The sequence below is a fragment of the Pinus tabuliformis genome, chromosome 7 (assembly GCF_031772625.1).
Source record: "Pinus tabuliformis cultivar Carrire ecotype Pingquan chromosome 7, CPIR1, whole genome shotgun sequence".
NCBI lineage: Eukaryota > Viridiplantae > Streptophyta > Pinopsida > Pinales > Pinaceae > Pinus > Pinus tabuliformis.
The window spans coordinates 376,287,666-376,309,728 of NC_142293.1; the positions used below are offsets into that span (position 1 = coordinate 376,287,666).

General features: G+C 32.4%; 1 protein-coding gene across 1 annotated transcript; it reads left to right on the plus strand.

The window, feature by feature from the left end:
• The first annotated feature begins 1,545 nt into the window (after positions 1 to 1,545).
• Positions 1,546 to 12,247, plus strand: LOC149247550 (E3 ubiquitin-protein ligase PUB23-like). The gene is made up of 3 exons (XM_089444548.1): positions 1,546 to 1,802; positions 1,968 to 2,316; positions 11,990 to 12,247. The coding sequence occupies exons 1-3, from the start codon at positions 1,546 to 1,548 to the stop codon at positions 12,245 to 12,247; spliced, it is 864 nt and encodes a 287-aa protein (XP_089300674.1).
• Positions 12,248 to 22,063: the final 9,816 nt, after the last annotated feature.

The following is a 22,063-nucleotide window of genomic DNA, read 5'->3' on the forward strand; positions in this document are numbered from 1 at the left end:
TAACACACTAATATTTCCTTAAAGCTACACATAAACACATAACATTAAACAATCGAAGAGAAAAAAGAAAAAAACACTCTAAATAAAAATACAATACTAAAAAGACCAAAAATATAACCAAAAACATTCTTTAAAGAAAAAAAAAACAACAACAATAAGTTAATACAAAACTAAATAGATCACCTTAAAACTAAATAGTCTGTCCCAAATAGGACCTTCCTCGTCACCCTATTGCCATAAATTGGGATTTAAATGCAAAGGATGATGATAGTCTATCTCAAATAGCACCTTCCTCATCACCATATTGCCATAAATTAGGATTGAAATCCACCATAAATTGGGATTTAAATACAAAGGATGACTTCGTCAGTGATAGAGACCAAAAACATATCACTAAAATAACCAAAAATTCAAAATTCTACCAACATCGAGCAGCCGTTATATATGAAATGTATCATACAAGGTTAATAAGGTAGAGTCACAATTTGAACTTTATCTAATTTTTGATTTATTATGCATTAAAAAAATCAATTTTTTAGAGAAATAAAATATTATTAGCACAATCATATTTTTTAATATGATTGATATATGTCATAAGCGTCAACTTAATATTAAATATTAATAAATTAATTATGTATTAAGTAAGTATTAAAAATTCAAACGAAATGAAAAACCATTATTATTATTTTTAATTTGAATTTAAAAATTACTTAAATTATGGTTAAAAAATATATTTATTTATATAAATAAATATTTTTTTATTTTAAATTAATCTATATAATATAAATAATTTTCATAAATTTTTCTTTTAAATTGAAATTAAAATTAAATCCATATTCTCATTTACCAACAATAAAACATGTCCCACTTTAAACTTTTATTTCAATGTTTACTAATTATTATAATATGTATAATCCTGTGATTTAATTAGGCTAATAGACCTTTCCTATGCATCAACAATTGTCAACACTTTTACCCTGATCTGTTCGATGAGGTGAGACACTTTCAACCATTGATTTGAATTGTCACCGCTTTTTCCAAATATTAGTTGAGTTGCCTTACTGCTTTTTTCCGTTCTTTTATGTCACTCTTGAAGATATTTTTACTGTTTTTTCTCTGCCAGTTATTGTTGTTGTTCTTCTTCCCTGGCTTTTGGCAAGCATTGTTCTTCCTCCCTGGCTTTTGGCAAGCACTGATTAGTATTAAGCATCTCACAGAGTGCGTTCTCACTTTCATCTCATCATTTTCTTCAATACTCTACATTGCATTGGCTTGCCTTGTTTCTTGTTCAAGTTTGTTTTCTTTGTTGCATGGCCATGCATTTTGGATTTTACAATGTTTTATTTTCGTTGTGTTTTTCTCTGTTTTGAATTTAATTTATGTTTTTTTTTAAAGAGTGTTTGCATGGTTTATCATGGCGATTCTATTTTGTTGGTGTTATGTTGAGCAGGAGAATCGATAGAGATGAAATTCTTGATCCATTGGAATGAAATTCTCGAATTTTTTTATGGATAGAAGCATGTATGCTTTTGGTTTTCAATATATATGGGTTTAGCAAACCGTCAGTGCATCGCTGTGTTTGGTTCAAGTCATGCTCTGGCCTCTCTGGTCAATTCTTATTGTTTTGAAGAGAACGAGAATGAAAATTTCGGGGCTTGTGAAGAAGCGTTGGGTATATTGCATCTGATTCCTATAACCCACGAAACTGCAAAATCACTGACAGAGACAGCGTTCATTAGGTCAATGGCCTTGATCTTGCAGAAGGGAACCACTGAAGCTCGTCTTCACGTGGCAGTTTTAATGTAGAAGGTTTCTATTTGGATATTTGATTGGGAATTTGCTACCAGGGAAAGGATTGATATTTTCTAAGGGCTCTTAGAACTCATAATAGGTGAAGTTTGCCATCAGGCAACCATGGATGCCTTGGTTGTCCTCATAGCAATATGTAAGAAATCCTGAAAGAACAGATTGCTGGCAATCGAGGCAGGCGCTGTATTTTCTCTGATCGAATTACTTCCAGATGCCGAGAAGCCCAAGTGTGAAAGGATTTTAGATCTGTTGGACATGCTAGTGGACTACGCAGAAGGAAGGGCTACCATGGCTGATCATGCTATGGGTATTGCTGTAGTCTCGAAGAAGATTATTAGGGTTTCAGAAACTGCCACTAAGAAAGCAGTGCGAATCCTTTGGTCACTTTGCACATATTCTTCAAATGCGTTCATTCTTCGGGAGATGCTTCAGTGCGGGGCTCTATCTAAACTGTGTATGCTTCAACAACTCGATTGCACAAACAAAACAAAGTATAAAGAAAAGGAGGTATTGAAATTGCATGCAAATACTTTCAGAGCCTCCGCTTGTCTTCCCCACCTGATGAGAAGTGATTATCCAAATTATATTTAAAATTATACGTAGAGAAAACTTGAAAAATTATCAGATTTTCTTAATTTTTAGTGAGAATGGAAGAATTGTATAAATGCTTAGTAGATCCAGACATATTTGAGATATATGTTTATCTTTATTGTGTTGATTGTAATTTTCGCTAAATATTCTAACGGTTTGTCTTAGCATTTGCATAACAGATATGATGAAAGAAGTTAAGATGTCCAAGTTTTGTTTTTGGTGTATTATTGCATTTACAAGTCTCACTGTTTCTCCAATAAATCTTACACACAAATCTCCAATCCTTTCTAATCCGAAACCAATTTACTTTATGTTTTGTCATAATAATCGCTGCATTCGTATAGTGTCAATTTCCTGTAGGTTGTAGTTTTGAGTAGATTTCATAAGAGTTTTCCCAATGATTTCATTTTGCACAGAATGGACTATTCGTGCACATGCACAGTGATCCCCTTTGTTGATCAAATATCATAAACCTGAGGAAAAACCTATATGTAGAGTCTTAATTATTTGAGTTAAAAAACTAGGAAACTGGAATACATTAAGTTGCTATTGGGAAAAAGCATGACCCTTTGCACATGCAACAACTATCCATTGTTGATGTTCTTTCGCTTGAAGAATTTGGAAAAGCAAAGGCAAGGGACCAATTAGAAGTAATACGATTCGTTTCAAAATAAAACATGGGTCGAAATCTTCTCAGCTGTTTCAAGGGGTTTAGATTCTAAAAATAACCCATAACAATTTTTTTGGGATGCGTATTATAAAATGTTAAAAGAAAGGTTAGATTTTTCATAACTATTAATGTTGTTACTTACTTCGATTTTTGAATGTTTAGTTTCTTGGTTAATTATTTATCACATAATAGTTTCTCTTAGTATCTAGTTAAAATCATTTTTATTTTATTTTGGTTTTATTTATTCCATGATAAAATAGGGTGTAACTTTCTAGAATAGAAAAATCATCACCTATCTCATACATATATAAATATCCTAATACTAGAATAGAAAAATCATCACCTAGCTTATACATATATAAATATTCTATTACTCAAATAGAAAATCATCACCCAGCTCATACATATTACTAATTACTTATATAGATGATTTTTTCTATCGCTTAATGAAAGCTTTTTAAAGGAAATTTGACAAATTATCTTTTTGAATCCCAAACTGGAATTTGTGTTATGAATATTGTTCAAGTTTAGACATATTATTTCTATGAATGGCCACTTGAATTCATTCATGTGTTATGAACATTGTTGATTCTCGTTAGTTTAAGAAAGGGCATTGCATTTAGTTTAAATAACGTTTTTGAATCCTACCATCACCATAATGCATTTTGGTTTGCCTCCACTCTTAGGCTCCTTTATAGATGAAAATTATTATTAATATTTTCTATTTATATATGTAAATTGTAATAACATTGGGAATTTATTAGTAAGATTAATCACAATTTAATTGTTCAATGTTAATGTCAATTTGAAAAGAATATACTAAATATTTAATGAACCTAAGGTAATCAAGTCATTTAAGAATCACATATTCCATCATTCTCACAGTAGTGCTAGCATATTCACTCAAAAAACATTATTGAGTTCATATTGGTATATGTTTTTCTTGTTAAAATTCATAAAATGGTTACTTCTTTTGTAACTAATATCATTATTGTTCCATCCTCCTTTTAATATGCAAATCATCACACTCCTGATTTTCTTTAGTCTTACCTCGCACTCCTGAGAAGACTAATGCATTAATGGGTCACGGGATGCTCCTCATCTCCTTCGGAGACATGGAGGATCCGTAGACAATGTTGTCCTTTCATCTAACCTCTCTCTGAGTAGATAATGTATTAACGGGTCAGGGGGTTTTGTTTTTTGTGGTTCTATTATGGCTCATGAATAGATGTGTTTATGGATTGAAATTTAAGAAAAATATGGGTTTACTGTAGCATATGAATGGGATGCATCCAAGCATTGAAATTTCAGAAGTTGGGTTTATTGTGCATATGAAATGGCATGTGTTCATGCTTTTGAAATTTTACTCAGAGAAAAAAAAAGGATGGATTTGGTATTGCATATGAATGAGATGTATTCCTCATATATGCTTGGCCATCTATAGAGGTTTCTTGATTTTGGGTAATTAACTTACTCTAAAATGAAATAAGACATTCAATGTGTTCCTTGTAATATAGATATAAACAAAACATCTAAAGAAAAGTAATTGTACAATGATCCAGTGCAAGTAAACAAGGTTTTCCACAAACCAATTAACTCTTCTAGAAAAATTCAACAATTCCAATTTAATAATCCTATCGGCCTGTCTTTGTACTTTTGGAACAATTGCTAGTATATATACTCATGATTAAAATCGTCTCTATGGTTATAACCACTATGCCTGATCTAAATCAGTGCTTATTCAATTATATGCTTACAATGTTCAAAGTTCAATGAATTTGATTTTATAATGAATTAAAAATAAATGCTAAATAATATATGATAGAGATGATATATTACAAATGTATAAAATAAGTAAATAGTAACAGTAAACACAACACTACATAGCTCAACTTCTGATCAACACACATATGCTGAATAGTCCGTCGTACCTCTTCCATTACTTCCTACCAATACAACTCATACACGTATTAATAACCTATGTAACATTAATATAAAATTTATATTTCAAGAGGCTTTCCAAAAAGTATACATGTGTTCTAAATCAAATGAAACCTAACCACTGCGGCAGGCTAGCGAGGGAGGTGGATGCTGAATCAAACGAAATCTAACAGATTCTATTCCAATTCGCGTCACACTGGGTTAAATAAATAATATTTAAATTAAATAAGTTATTTTTAATTTGAAACTAAAAACTTATTAATATATTTTTTATATTTTAAATAATATTTAAAAACTTATTTATATATTTTTTCATCTCAAGTTAAGTTAAATAATCTATTAGGATCAAAAATATTTCGTTGATATCAAATCATGTACATTTATTATTAAAAAAATAAAATTCTTCAAAATCGATTTTAATATAAACCATGTCTACGACTTAATTTTATTTTTTTTTTTTTTAATTTCAATATAAAATTTTAACCATAAATAATTTAAAAATAAAATTAAAATAAATGGTTAAATAATAACTAATACCTCTATATATATATATATATATATATATATATATACTTTCAACACTGCTAATGGTTATATACATATATATAACTTTCAACACTGCTAATTGTTATGTATAAGAAAATTAAATTTAAATATTATAAATTATAAATTATATACATGAATTATATATATATAATATTTTTCAAAGGTATTTTTTAAAAATAAATTTAGTTTAATGAAAATTAAATATTTAAATTTGATCAAATATCAAAAACATTAAATTATAATTAAAAATGAAATTTTATTAATATATTTATAATGTTTAATACTACAAAAATCTTTATTAACCTAACAAAATTAATAATAATAATATAATGAATCTTTATTAACCTAACAAAATTAATAATAATAATATAATGAAATTTTAGTAAGAACAATATATCGAATCAATACCAAATCTCAAGAAAATTAAATCAACAATAAAAATATAATAGAACTCTAGCATAAACATCAATCCAAATCCCACCACAACGGGCATAATTCTCATGACTACAATCTTTACTAACTACTTTGAGGCTTAAGCCAAAAGCCCAAACTCTACAAGAACACCAATAAGATGAAAAACCTTCTAAATCTAACAAAAATGAATAATGAAATTTAATATATAAACATTTACTACTAAACCAAATCACTACCAAAAATTTATAAATAAACACAATCATTCACTACTAAACCAAATCACTACCAAAATTTTATAAATAAACACAATCATTCACTACTAAACCAAGTCACTGCAAAAATTGTATTCTATAAATAAACACAATCATTCACTACTAAACCAAGTCACCGCCAAAATTCTATTAAATATGTTGAACCACAAAAAACAATCCAATAAGTTAATGCAAAACTAAATCCATCACCTTAAAACTAAATCTGTGGCATGGTCGTCACAATTTGAAATAATCTTAGATTTATTTAAATTTAAATTTATTACGTAGAAAGATCAATTTTTTTTAGAGATTAAAATATTATTAATATAATTATATTAATAAATATAGTTGATATATGTAGTAAGTCTCAATTTAATATATAAACTTAATATTAAATGTTAACATGTTAATTATATATATAATAAATATAAAAAATTTAAATTAAATATAATCAATAAATTATTATTATTATTTTTAATTAAAATTTATTTAAATTATAGTATATAATAATTTTATGTAAATTATATTTATTTATTTTAGATTAATTCATATGATATAAATAAATATCATTGAATTCAAAATCAAATATAGAAATATATAATCTGAAATAATTTTCTTCTGAATTGGAACTTAAATTAAATACATATTTTCATTTACAACAATAAAATATCTTCTTTATTCTAAATTTTTATTTCAGTATTTAGTGATCACATATATACTCACGATCAAAATCCTCTCTATGTTTATAACCACTCTGCCTGCTCTAAACCAATGCTTATTCAATTGTATGCTTACACGGTTCAAAATTCAATGAATTTGATTGCATGATGAATTAGAAATAAATGATAAACAAGGGAGGCTGCGAGGCAGCAAGTCCTTGCATTGAGAAACGAACTAGATGCTGATTCTGTCAAACTGAATTGGTCATCCTGCAAAACTGAGCTTCTAAGCCTTGACCCATGGAGGAGCCTATGAACTTCTACCTTCATCACCAAGTAACGTAGATGCTAGCCTGTAATCTATTAGCAGAAGATGATTCACCTTTAGCCAGGCAGGAACCAGAAGCCAGATGCCTTTACCCTCTTGCCTTTCAACTCTAGCCTTTGCCTTTCAACTTGAACCTTCTGAAAGAATACAGATGCCTTTGCCTTAAGCCAAGTCCAATAGATGGAATCAGCCTTTAGCCTTTTCACCTTGAGCCTCACGTTCAACCTTTAGATGCTGGTACTTCATGTCCCACAGTTGCTTCTAGCTGATAGCTAGAGGAACATGTCTATGGTTATTGCCTTTGCACAGTAGAACTTATCACAACCTTTTCAACTGAACCCCCAGATATTAATAAGAAAGTGACGAACTATCCAGATTTAGATTTCGATGATGCAGAACTAACAAAAACATGATGATGGCTAAGTGTTCCTACAAGTCACAGAATCATAATATGAGAAATCTTAATTCAGCATTGTTACTAGGGAATTTGACTCAGCAGAAAGAGCAGCAGACGATCTTGCAGACGATGGAATTCAGGCAGCAAAGTAGCACCTGCGAAGTCAATTAGTGGGGAAGCAGAGCATAAGATATGATATTAGTGAGTGAGGCACTTTGAGCTCTAGCTCGCCCTCAAATAGGACATGTTTTGCAATCCACTGTACCACTGTAGCTAAGTAAGTGCTAGAGCTGTACTTTTCTCAGTCAAGTGGCACTATATTCTCAGGAAAACGGGGTATAGAACAGGAAGTGATTATGTGTAATTGAGTTTTGATACCAGAGTTCAATATTATGTTTAGTAATGCAATGCAACTACAAGTCACAGAATCATAATGGCAAGTTGAACAATGAAAATGGATATAGAACAGGAGGTGATTGTGTGTACCTTTGGGACTGCAACTGTCTACTGAGCTACTGAGACTGCTTATGTCAGTTAACATCCATCAGCAAGTTTCACTACATCCTCTTTAATACAATACAGCCACACTAGCACTTTCTGTAAAAGTCAGTTCATAACAAGGAATATAATTTCCCAATCAAATAATGATGACCAGTTAAAGGGGAAACAATAGTATAACAAAGCCAGTAGTAAAGGCTTTTTTATGATTTGTCTACACAAACCTCATGGATTTCTAATGTAGGCATGTGTGGAAGGAAATCATTCCCCACAAAAACTTCATGTCACACTCCAAGTACTCTTGCAAGGTCCAGATGTTGAGAAACTGCTAGGTATATACTCAGAGGCAGAGCTATCTCTTACATAGTAATCTCAGAATATCCGGAAACAAAATATCAGTGCTTATGTTGCAAAGAAGTCAACAACCTCTCTTAAAATTGAGAAGTGGATTTCAAGAGTTGCCAATGCCAGCATAATTAAATCTGCATCCTAGAGTTGCAGAGGTAGCTTTTAAAATCATACAAATTATACACAAGGTAGTGACTGCGACAGTGCCTCTACCTTGCACATAAATGTACCATAAATGTTGTCAAGGAAGTAATGTATCTGACCTAAAAATAGAAGTCTGCATGCTCGTCCTGGAAAGATAGATATGAAAATCCATTTTTGCCGCTTCTTTTGCTGAGCTTGAGAACACAAACTGAAAATTATCATGCAAACAGAAAAAGTATTCAGACAAACAATAAAAATTACCGGGCAAATAGAAAAATCAGCTAAATATCAGTTGAGACAAACAATAAAAAAACTATTAGGTACATAAAAATTAGCTAAATAATTGTTCACACCTAACATAAATAACTTCTTGAAATCGAAATAAGTCTCACTTCTTCAATTTGCTCCGCTCCTTGATCCACTCAAGAGAAGGTAAGTCAGTTAAGTAATCTTTCAGACAAGTTGAAATCGAATTAATTCATTGTCCTTCAAATTTCTCCGCTTCGTGATCCACTCAATAATGAATCCCGTAATTTCTTGCTAAAGATTGAAAATTAAACAATAAGGAGCAAAACTAACACCTTAATTTTTTGCAAAAGAATTTATATTTAAATAAAACGGACAAAATTAACACTTAAATTTCTTGCATAGTTGATATTTAAACAAAAATGGACAAAAATACCAGGCGACAGAAACAAAATTTGCGTGAAGCTTCATAGAAGCGATCAGTTTACTATTATTACCCCAAACAACATACAGTGTACCGCCTCTGATGCTGGAATGATTCTTACCTGACGAGTATGCGCTTATGTGAAAACTAGGCAAAACAATAATCCAATCATGACCTGTAATTATACAACAGGTGATCTAAAATGCAAAATCTAAAAGACACCAAAGAAAAATCCATACCTTTTCCACCCATGCCTCCTTATATCCTACAATGTAAGGATGTTTAATGCGTGAAATCAAAGCCATCTGCAACCAACAAGAAGAGACATGACCTTCAAAATTGAATTCTCTTCACCTGTTGCATGATACAGATTTAGCATTGAAAATGGAAAAGCAAAAGGTGATGAAAAATTACATAATTACCTCTTGATGAGCAGAGCGCCTGGACCTGTCTGTCTGGCGAGCTAGGCGAATTCTCCATAGGGACAGTCATTGTCCATAAATCTGTAACATAACAAGGCTTCTAGTAAACAATTTCGTAAAGTTCTCAAAGTAAATTGGGAACAAATCTGCAGTAGCCACATAACCCTGATAAACCAAACTGTAAACCATCCAAGGTAATGTTACCCAGCAATGCTCGAATCAAATGAAAACAATTAGTCAAGAAACACATTCAGAATATGGCTGGGCAGTCTAGCTAGGTTTGAAATCCAATTAAGAACTCACAATCTATTAAATACACAATGGATGCAGATAGCAGGAAACAAAATTCCGAAGGGTAATGTTACCTGATCACAAAAATAGGGAACCATATAACAAATATCAAATTGAATATGTATCGAGTGATAAATCAAGTAGGTAACCTTCTCAGAGAGCCAGAGGTTAAATCGCTACAAAGAACATGTTGCCTGATGATGTGCCCAATTAGCAGATTAGTCCATATGCAAGTTCTGGAAGCATTTGATGGAAGAGATACATTCCTGTAGTGCCATAGGAGTGCCAAAGCATCTCCTATAAGCTATACAGCTAATGCATAAAATGAAACTAAAGGCATCACCAGAGAAAAAAGGCAATTTGAAAAAACAAAGAAATCTTAAGCTGGAGAAATTTTTAAAAATTTCAGGAGATATGCATATAATAAAGCTAACATCCAGATCCAATTAAAGCCGATTTCAGAAGAGTGCCTATAACCCAAAACCCTAACTAGGAACCAAAAGACCAAGCATTCTAACAAATTAAAAGAAGAAAAAGGAAAGTAATTAAACAAATAAAAACAAAACCCTTATCGAGGGCCGAAACAATAAGTGTGCCTTACAAACAACGCAACCTTAAAAAACCATTGCCTTGATTACCCATTAAAAGAAAACCCAAAACAGATGAATAACCCATAAGGGAAAATCCCCATGGTGGATTAAATCAATCAAATTCCCTGACAAAACCCTCGGAATACAAAACCCCAGTGTTAATTAACGCCAAAATAACTTCAAAACCTTCTGTAAATTCTCCATAAAAACTCGAACCCCCCTCTCAAAAGCCAATACACGTATAAAACTCGAACAGAGAAATAAAAAATTGTGGAGTTAAAAACGTATTAAAAAAAATTCAGAGGACAGACCTGTAGAAGGTTCGAATCACGCTAGCCGATAACCCCCTCCGCCAATTATAGGCTCGACACCCGCCAAATCTAGGTAGGAATTTGGTGGGTCATGCAAGGACTGGGAATAATAGAATTGAAAATTGCCTATTGTACATAAATATATTATTACATGATCCTTGAAGAGGTGCTTGCCCTGCAAGGCAGAGGGTTTGCTCCAGCCCCTAAACGCAACAGAATTCTCAAATTCCAGATAGGCACAGACAAATCAGAGCCACCAGAAGTCCATTCAAGCCCAATCAAGCCATTGCATTCCCAAACCTATTTTTCCCCATTTTCTGCTTATTCTACTTTAATAGTGTATTCGAACCTCAAAAAAAAAATGGGTATTTTGCTGTAATCAGGACAAAAACAGATAAAATGGTTCAATTTGTAAACGCTGACCTCGATGCTGAGCTCGATTCCGGGTTTTGCAGAAATATGTATTTCAAAAATAAAAAAGAGAACAATATTGGACGTGTTAATAAACAGGCTAGCAGGTGGTAATAAAAAGAAAAAACTAATAATTAAAAGTTATATAAAAAATTATTAAATAAAATAATATAACAATTAGAATATATGAAAATATAAAAGTCGCTGCAGCTGGACTTCATGCTACCGCATGAATACCAAGTGTCACCTTACATTCGCTGTAAGATCAAAGCTCACTTAAACTATCATGTAAACCATCTTTCAAATTCATTTAATCGAAATGAAGTATCTGGCCCGAGGCTTCCATCCCGTGCGTATCATCCCGTATTGAACAGGCCAGTCCGACCATGAATCCGTATAAACTGAAAGCCGTATCAACGTTTCACCCGTCAAAAATCCAGCGATAAATGGTCTCCACCTTAACTTCAATAGCCCCACTTCATTCAATAGTTTTAAGAGATAGGCTAGTAACTTTTCCTTGGCTATATAGGATCTCCTGACCGCTGCAGCTGGACTTCATGCTACCGCATGAATACCAAGTGTCACCTTACATTCGCTGTAAGATCAAAGCTCACTTAAACTATCATGTAAACCATCTTTCAAATTCATTTAATCGAAATGAAGTATCTGGTTGCTTGACTCATTCTGTCCACCTCTAGCTAGATGAGGCCGTTCAAATATCTGTCCATGCTAGTGACTTCAATGCTCTTTTCTTAGCTTTCCTTGCAGAAGTTGTTGAAGGAATTGGAGGCTTGCAAGGTCATGGCAGTGCCTGTGCATTTGGAATTAGGGGCGTTGTGGCGCACTGGGAGCAGTGCATGGAGTGGCGAAGAAAAAATTATCTAGGACCTTTCTCCTTCCCTGTCAAGATGAACAATGCGACTAAGCGTGCAAATTGTTGGTTTGGCGCGAAGTGAGCTTAGCCGCTCTAAGTAGAAGTGCTCTCCTGCAGCCAAAGTGATAGCGGCTGGTTCAGAATAGGACCCTCGCACCGAGAGAAAACCAGAGCTCTTTCGGACAGAGCAAAAAAATATTTCACCTGGGCTTTTTAAGGAATTCGTTAAGGGCTACTAAGCAGGCAGCAAGGAATAGGCAATCCATGGTCAGAGTAAGCGCATCGCCGTCCATTGCTTAGAGAAGCCCATGGCCTATAATTGCAGAAAAAAAGTAAGCTTTTCCAGAAGTAATATAGTATCATACTCTTATTCAGATTATTATTTTCATTCATTCAATGAGCTTGTCTAAGGTGTGTTTCGAGGCGGGTGGATGTTCAGTCTCAGTGGCAGAAAACCAATACTATTTGGCGATGAAAAAGCTGGAATAAAAGATTGAGTATGAGTAAACTACTATTGGCTCTCCCTTTACCTCTTATGCTTTACCTGCTGCTTTTATTCCTGTTACCTTTCCTGTTGCTCCTGCCCTTGTCTCTATCTATGTTTTTCGAAGGAGATTTCGAGTACCGACAGACCAACTGACCGAGATCGGGGAGCAGGGGTAGCTTTTGGCATCAGCTAAGATAGGAGCTGGGTGGAATTGGTATTCGAGATATAGGCTGAGTTTGTGCTATTAGCTAAAAAAGAGAGGACAAAGAATGACTGGACCGAAGAATGAGGGACATGAATAATGGTGAAGACCACCTTGCATCGTCTACAGAAATCGTAAGTAGCATCAACGCTTCTGTTTAATTCTGTAATTCTGTAGCAAAACAAGTTTAAAGTTCTTCTGTTTAATTCTGTAGCAAAACAATTATGCTACAGCTATTAAAATTCATTTTCATACTAATTCAATAGCCTGAAATTGTTGTGGATGCTACAGGGATACAGATTGATTAATATTGATTATGGAGAATTGTAGAGAAAATGTAAAATACCTGACAGAAATCTTTGAAGATCCTTGCCGAACCAAGGGGTTATTTGGACAAGCGTTGAGAACTGACCCTGATATCAGTTCAGTATAGATTAGAGATCACCCAGAAGAATCGTAATGCAAAGCCCACAGTGTCAAAACAACTACAACCTGATAGAAATTAGCTATTGATGATACCCAGTTCTCTTGCGAACTGGAGAGAAAGAACTTTCCAGCCACTATTTGCTTGCTTGCGAGCTCTCCTTTGACCGACATGAAAGACCATCCAATTTCAAATTGATGAAAGGCTTTGCCAACCCAATCAGTTCAGTTAGGAAACAAGGGAGGGAGGCTAGCAGAACACCTGCACCACCTTGCATCGACACGTACACCACCTCATGCACAACAGTTGCCAACCTGCAAACAAACCTACTATAGCCAACCTGCAAACAAACCTGCAAACAAACGCAACTAATGTTAGCGAACTAATGCTAACATACCTGTAACATTAATATGAATACTTCGACTACCACAGATAATAAACACTATAAAGCTAAATAAACTTATGGTCCAGCCTCTTCCGCGTCGGGAAGAGGCCAAATAAGAGGGCAAACACGATCACTTTCGAAAACTTTGGTTATCCTGACAATGGTAAACATAGCGGCATTCGAAAACTTTGGTCACCCTGCCATAATCCGCTTAAATTAATAACATAGCACCTCGAATTAATGCTATAGCATTGCATATGGATTACTATAGTCCCTGGCCATTGCCAGATGGCAGGGACTAATAATATATGTAATACCAAGAAAGGGAATGATACATTCATAAATGTATAAAATAAGTAAATAGTAATAGTAAGCATTATTTTCTTCATTGTCGATTATATATCATTTATACGTTTCCTTAGTAGCGCATAACTTATCTTCTGATCAACACACACTTGTTGAATAGCATGTAAAATCTTTTCTATTATTTCTTTCTCATATAATTTACATACAAAACTTATCTTTTGATCAACACGCGCTTGTTGAATAGCATGTCAAATCTTTTCTATTATTTCTTTCTCATATAATTTATATACAAAAATTCATGTCTTATGTATAATAATATATGTAGCCGATATCATTTTTTTGGGATTCAATTGCGTTAAGTAAGCCATTCATGTATGATCATTTCCATGAGAGGTAGTCGTAACTAATTAATTGTCATTCACTTATGATTATTTCCATGAGAGGTAGTCGTAACTGGCTAATTTCTCATGATTTTTGAGTAATACACTTAGCACTTATTGCATCCGGCGATGCTCACAGGGGTGAAGAAGTGGAATGGAAACTAGAAGAAGTGGGATTGAAACTAGTGAAACGAATCACATTGGGATTCAACTGCGTTAAGTAAGTCATTCCCGTATGACCATTTCCATGAGAGGTAGTCGTAACTGACTAATTTCTCATGATTTTTGAGTAATCCACTTAGCACTCATTACATCGGGTGAGGCTCACAGGGGTGAACAAATGGGATTGAAACTAGTGAAACAAATCACATAGCGTCAATCATCACTTACGGGGCTTGCACCCAGTGGATTGAAACTACTGAAACAAATCACATAGCGTCAATCATCACTTTCGGGGCTTGCACCTGGTAACTAGGACTACCTGGGAGGTCCTCCATCCCAGATCGCCTCTTTTTCCCCATAATCAAGCCCACTTAGCTTGCTACCCCATTTGAAAAACCTTAGCAAGTATTGTGCCTCATGAACCATTCAAGTAGAGTTCCCTTCACTCTTTTGAATTTAAGTATTAAGGGGGTTTCCGCAGTGCATTATATTAGATACCATTTTTTGGGATTCAACTGCGTTAAGTAAGTCATTCACGTATGACCAAATTTCCATGAGAGGTAGTCATAACTGACTAATTTTTCATGATTTTTGAGTAGTCCACTTAGTACTTATTTCTCATGATTTTTGAGTAGTCCACTTAGCACTCATTGCATTGGGTGATGTTTACAGGGGTGAAAAAGTGGGATTGAATCTAGTGAAACGAATCACATAGCATCAATCATCACTTCCGGGGCTTGCCCCCGGTAACCAGTATTTCTCGGGAGGTCACCCATCCTAGATCACCTCTGGCTCCAACGCACTTAACTGTGGAGCTTTTCTCCACAATCAACAGGGAAAATTTTAAGAACCCCCCCTAAATTTATAAATATAATAAATGGGCAAATCTCCATGGTATATAAGAAAAATGGAAGGCGATTTTATCAATAATATAATATGTATATATAATTTTTTGGCGAATCTCTCACCAGGCATGGCGAATATTTTACTCAATTATAAAATCTTGTAAGATCTTGGCGACTCTTTCACTCTTTCACTAAATAATAAAACTTTGTAAATTCCTAGTGAATCTTAGCATAGGCTACATGCTGGTTTAATTCCCCCATTTAAATAGGCTACATTCCAGGTGAATACCATGGGTCAATACCATGTGCCATTTTGGTGAATACCATGGGTCAATACCATGTGCCATTTTTATTTTTATTAATTCTAATATTAGGGTTAATAATGGTTTTTTGCATAGTATTAATAACAATCTAGTCCATGGTATTTGTCCCATAGTATTTTGGCAATAGGTTTCACCTAAATATAACCCATTTTTTGAGTGTTCGTAAATATAAGGTGACTTATGGAGTAAATATAAAAAATGTTTTATTTGTTTACCATACCTCTCGTTTATTTATATTTTTTATTAATTTACCATACCTCTTTTACAAATATGGTATTTGGCCCATAGGATTCACTTAAATAAAACCTCTTTCTTGAGCCTTCATAAATAGAACGAGGGTTATGGACTAAATATAAAAAGAGGTTTTATTTATTTAGGATACGTCTAGTTTATTTATATTTTTATTTATTTACCATACCTTTTGAGTAAGTATAAAAAGACATTTTATTTATTTACCATACCTCCACTTTACTTATAATTTTATTTGTTTACACCCTTACATGTATATAAGGTGACTTATGGAGTAAATATAAAAGATGTTTTATTTATTTACCATACCTCTCATTTATTTATATTTTTATTAATTTACCATACCTCTTTTATAAATATGGTATTTGGGCCATAGGATTCACTTAAATAAAACCTATTCTTGAAAATGGGCGAATGGATTCACTTAAATAAAACCTATTCTTGAAAATGGGCGAATGGAAGGTTGTAAGTCCTAATTTCAAGGGCTAAATTTACCTTTTTTACCCTCTCCCTTAAAATAAGGTGGGCTATTTGAGGTGATTTGTAAAAATGTACTATGATACAAAATATTCGACCACTAAAAATTTAAAACCCCTTAATTTCGCCAAAGGGCGAACATTCGCCCCTAAAATTATCCTTGACAATCAAGCATACTTAGCTTGCTACCCCATTTGCAAAACCTTAGTAAGTATTGTGCCTCATGAACCATTCAAGTAGAGTTCTTTCACTCTTTTGAATTTAAGTATTAAGGGGGTTTCCACAGTGCATTATATTAGATATCATTTTTTGTGATTGAACTGCGTTAAGTAAGTCATTCACGTATGACCATTTCCATGAGAGGTAGTCGTAACTGACTAATTTCTCATGATTTTTGAGTAGTCGACTTAGCACTCAATGCATCGGGTGATGCTTACAGGGATGAAGAAGAGCATCACCCGATGCAATGAGTGCTAAGTGGACTACTCAAAAATCATGAGAAATTAGTCAATTACGACTATCTCTCATGAAAATGGTCATACGTGAATGACTTAAAGCAATTGAATCCCAAAAACATGATATCTAATATAATGCACTGCGGATATCTCTTTAATACCAAAATATATGTAACATTAATATAAAAATAATATAAAAATTATATGTGAAGAGGCGTTTCAAAAATTATATATATGTTCTAAATCAAATGACATCTCACCGCTATGACATATGAGCAATCGAGGTGGATGCTAAATCAAATGATGAAATTATTAATGTGGACTTGAGAAGTGCTGAGAATACTTCTTTGCGTAGTATTGTGAAGGATGAAATGGCGAAGATGATCGAGATTGCCTTATTTTGCACTTGCCCTGCTCCCAGTCTCAGGCCGTCCATGAAAATAGTGTTGACATGCTTATTTCTCCCAACAGAGGGCAGGGCAGCGATTTGTCAGAGTAGTCATAGTTATGGAATTGATAATACTAGATGGAAGGATTTTCTATTTACAGTAAACTAGTGTTGTGTTTGATTGCCTTAGAGGATATTCTTTGTTTCTTGCATTTGCCATTTACAGGAAAGTAGTATTTCATTGTCTCAGAGGATGTTCTTTGTCTCTTGCTTCAGCCGTTTAGGTACGTCTAATTATGTACACCGTCTTCACGCTGTGACTCTAACTCTTTGCTATTCGGATTTTAACTATGTACTTCTGGGTTAAATAAGTATATCGCCCCTCTTGATTTTAGCGGTGTACTTCTACGACAAATAAGTAGCACACTTTTTTTTTTAATGTATATAGCCCCTCTTTATTTTGTTTGTCATGTACTTCTGGGAGAAATAAGTAGCAAACTTTTTATGTGTTATGTTGTCAATTTTATATGATATCATGGCCTTGTATCACTGGCATTTAGATCTCTGAGATAGTAATCTCGTTTTAGGAAATCCTTCTTACAGTTCCGTAACTACAAGTTTGTTAAATCGCATATTTATGTCGCTTGAATAGCAATTTCAGATCCAGAGACATGATAATTATTTTGCAATCGTAGTTGTGGCAAGTTTCATTGACAAATTTATGTAAAGAATGAGATCGAAGAGAGGAACTAAATGAGTGAGCCTTATCCATGATTCACTCTTTGGCTTTTGATTTCACAATCTTCTTGGCATTTAGGTTCACGTTTATTTTTGCCAAAGAATTCGTTCACAAGAAATTCTTAAGAAGCCTTTACAATTAATCTTAAGGCTATATGACATATTTCTGCATGGAAAGAATTTGTTTCCTGTATATAAAGAAATCAAATTCTAATACAAACACCGTTTTTTCAAAAATAATATATATTTTTTAACTAAATCCATAAACATTCATAAATTTTAAGGTTATGCTTTTTTTTGGCTAGAGATACAGTTTTTCCTTATCTTCTTTAAGCATTGGAATTTGATTATTCTATGAATAAATATCATTCATGTTATGCTATTTCATTTATGATCTCATTAACCATTGGATTAAGCAATATATAACTGTTTAATCAGGTCAATAAACATTCCTATATTTTAGAGAGCTTTTTGGCTGGACGATCGTGGGACTCATTAATTGTAACTTGTGGATAGGGTATTCCAATAGGTAGCATTCCCTTTGTATGACGTCCTTGTATTTGTGTAACAACTTTTTATCTTCATCATTTTCTCTTTTGAGCAAAAACATTTTGACATTCATAAAGTAGACTATATCTATGGTTTATTTGTTCGATTAATAGAAACATATCTAAATCTCAGTATTTTTCATTGTTTGAGAGATATTTGTAATATTGTTCTAACTCTTATTTGTTCGATTAATAGAAACATATCTAAATCTCAATATTTTTCATTGTTTGAGAGATATTTGTAATATTGTTCTAACTCTTATTTGTTCGATTAAGAGAAACATATCTAAATCTCAGTATTTTTCATTGTTTGGGAGATATTTGTAATATTGTTCTAACTCGCAGATTCGCTTGAGGGTTTAGGGTACGAGAGAGGGAGATTGCATAACATAATCAATGTTTAATATATAGTTGATGTGTAGTAATTAAAAAAAATCATTAATAACAAAATATGTGTATTGGCTTTCTCAGTATGAAAGAGATATGTATTTATCATACATGATGTGTTTTTCAATAAAATAATATAATGTGGAGGTTGAGTGAAATATATTAATGTTAATTATGTGTATCATATATAAATTAATTTAAAATAAATAATTTCTTAAAGTTAAACATTTTATTATCTTATTGTTGAAAATTAAGAAGACATTATTATTTTAATGTTTAATATGAAATTGGCATATGGTGTATGTGCACACACTTTAAAAACTGCTATAAATCCATCTTAAGCTTTGATCTATAAAGTATTGAAACACATCAAACTTCTTAAGACTTTCAAATTTTATAGTCTAAAATATTTTTTTTTGTTAAATTAAAATTAAGATAAATATATGACTTTTAACTTTATTATATAGTTTTCAAATTTTCTACTCATAAAAGATTATAATCATCATCCTACATTGACTCAAGAGATAAGTGTCACTGCAATAACCATACTCCCATTACCTTATTTCTAGTTATCATCATCATCATTTTGAATATTATTTAAACAACTTCAACAAACACCCCCCATAAATTCCAAACCTCAACTTATTCTATCGCAATTAGTTTCCACATGCATTCAAACCTAAAGGTATTTTTTTTTTACACATGGGCATGGAATACTTAGTGTAGGTTTGTTTAAGATTCTAATTAGTTTTTAGTGAAGAAACTCTAAATGTTTCATAATAGATTTTATGCTTAGCTTTGTGGAAAAAGAACTTCAAAGTCTTTAATATTTATTGGAACAGTTTGAGAAGTTTTGGTTTTATTTATTTTGAATATTGGAAAATTTGAATGTGTTTAATGATTAAGAATAAGTGCTTTCTGGTAAGAGGTCACATGTTTAAATTTTAAAACTAAAAAGGTAGAGTTTGTACATGTAAATATATTAAAATATTTACTACTGTCTACATTAGTTTTCATCCTTAATCTAATTCTATGTTATGATTTTTTCATCAAAATTAAAAAATACGATAATATAATTGGACTATATTGAAATACTTGCTAGAGCCTACATTAGTTTTCATCCCTAATTTGATTCTATGTTATGATTTTTTTTGTCAAAATTAAAAAATACAATAATATAATTGGACCGTATCCAGATGCTCTAAAACCCAATATGTAGTATGGAGAAATTGCTGTCCCATAACATTACATCAAAATCTATTAAACAATTAAATTAAAATTAAATTAAAAAAATTTCTGATGTACAAATGTATGTGCTCACAAAATAAGGAAAGAAAGAAATTATTTTTAACCTCAAAAAAATCAAACCAACTTAACCTAGACTCGTTTTCACCTAGGTCTATGAAGAACCAAAAGGGATCATATTCCTTAATGTGTAAATGTCGTAATATATGATATGGAATCAAATGATAGAATAATCTATACATTAAGAAATTTGATCACTTTGGGTGCTTGAGAAGTCCTACATTGAGATGTCAAATTCTTTAGTTTTTAATTCAATGTATATCCACTCTGAAAGTTTAGATTCAACTAGGTTTGTTTCAATTTGATTATACGTATGAGAAAAGTAAGGTTTATCATGCTTTTATTTGTCTACTATATATTCATAATATTGTTCTACTTGTCAACTCACTTTGGGGTGAGCCCATTTATTTTTTATTTTTAAATTCGTACCACGAAAAATTACATTTTCTAAATCAATTTGATGAGTCGTTAGTTTTTCATGACATGATACTCAATTACGAATCAAAGTTGACCCTACATCAAATTTCACTTTCTCTTTTTAATAAATGCTTTAATTTCCTATAGCATTTAAAATATTTTTTCCTAACCAAATACATACTAACTTGTGGTCATTAACAAATTTCTTCTTAATATCGTACTAAAATAATCTGTTTCCCATTTCTTCCTTTATTTTATACCATTTGTATACTATATCATATGGACTATTTGGGAACATATGGGGTAGTCATGTTCATCCCTATGATAAATATTTCACTATTCATTTTCACATTTCTAAACATAGTATGCCAAGGTCACAAGCATGTTTAAAAATTAGAATGTTAGATTATGTAGAAAATCTTGTGGCCATTCAATTACTAATCCTTCGCCATTGATTTTTGCATTGCTAAATGTGTATGACAAGGTTAGAACCAAGTTTTAAAATTAGAATGTCATCCTAAGCAGAAAAGTTGGTGGCCACTAAGCTATTGCACAAAGTATGTAGTTGTGATTTTGTAGGTTTCCAAATAGGGAGCATGTGCCTCCCACCATCTTACGAATTTCCCAATGAAGGACTACACCAAGTTTTTCATTCAACCATTTTATTCAAATTATTTTGACACTTTGTTGACATGGGTTGATGGTGAACTATGTTCCTTGAATGATAATGGATTAACTTGAAATTTTTTTAGGTATGGGCATAGGAGTTTTGATGCTTGTTTGATTTTATTTTCTTAAAAAATAGGAATTGATTTCATAATCAAACATGAGTGAATATTTTGATGGGTATCACTTTAATTGTCTTGTTACACGTAATTTTCTCGCAGCTACCCAAATGATGTCAAATCTATATCTTTCACTATTCGAAGAACTATTGTCACCAATTCCCGAAAAATATGGAAGAAATAACTATCTATGGAAGATAATAATTTTATGAAAATATTTTAAAAAACCCTATTTTTGGAGATTGTTGTAGGTGCCACCATTATTAACCTGTGACAGTCGCATGTTTCATAACTAATGTCTTGCGATGTCGTTGAAACTTGCCTTCATAAAAAGTGAGACGATTATTTAACTTGGGTAAAAATTAAAAAAGGAATGAAAAACTTCTATTCTAGAAGCCTTGTGAAGGTATCTATTCCAATTGGTGGGGATTTGGCTCGCATCCCTCTTATCTTGGATCTCATTCCTACCTTTGTGGATCGCATCCCTACCTTAGTGGACTTGTAACCTCCATCTCTTATCTCCACTTACCCTTCTCTACTTTATAAATTCAAAATACTCTCATGGGGAAGGGGTTGAATTTTTTACTCTTGAGACTATACTTTCATGTTGTCAAAGTATCCATTGGAAACCTTTT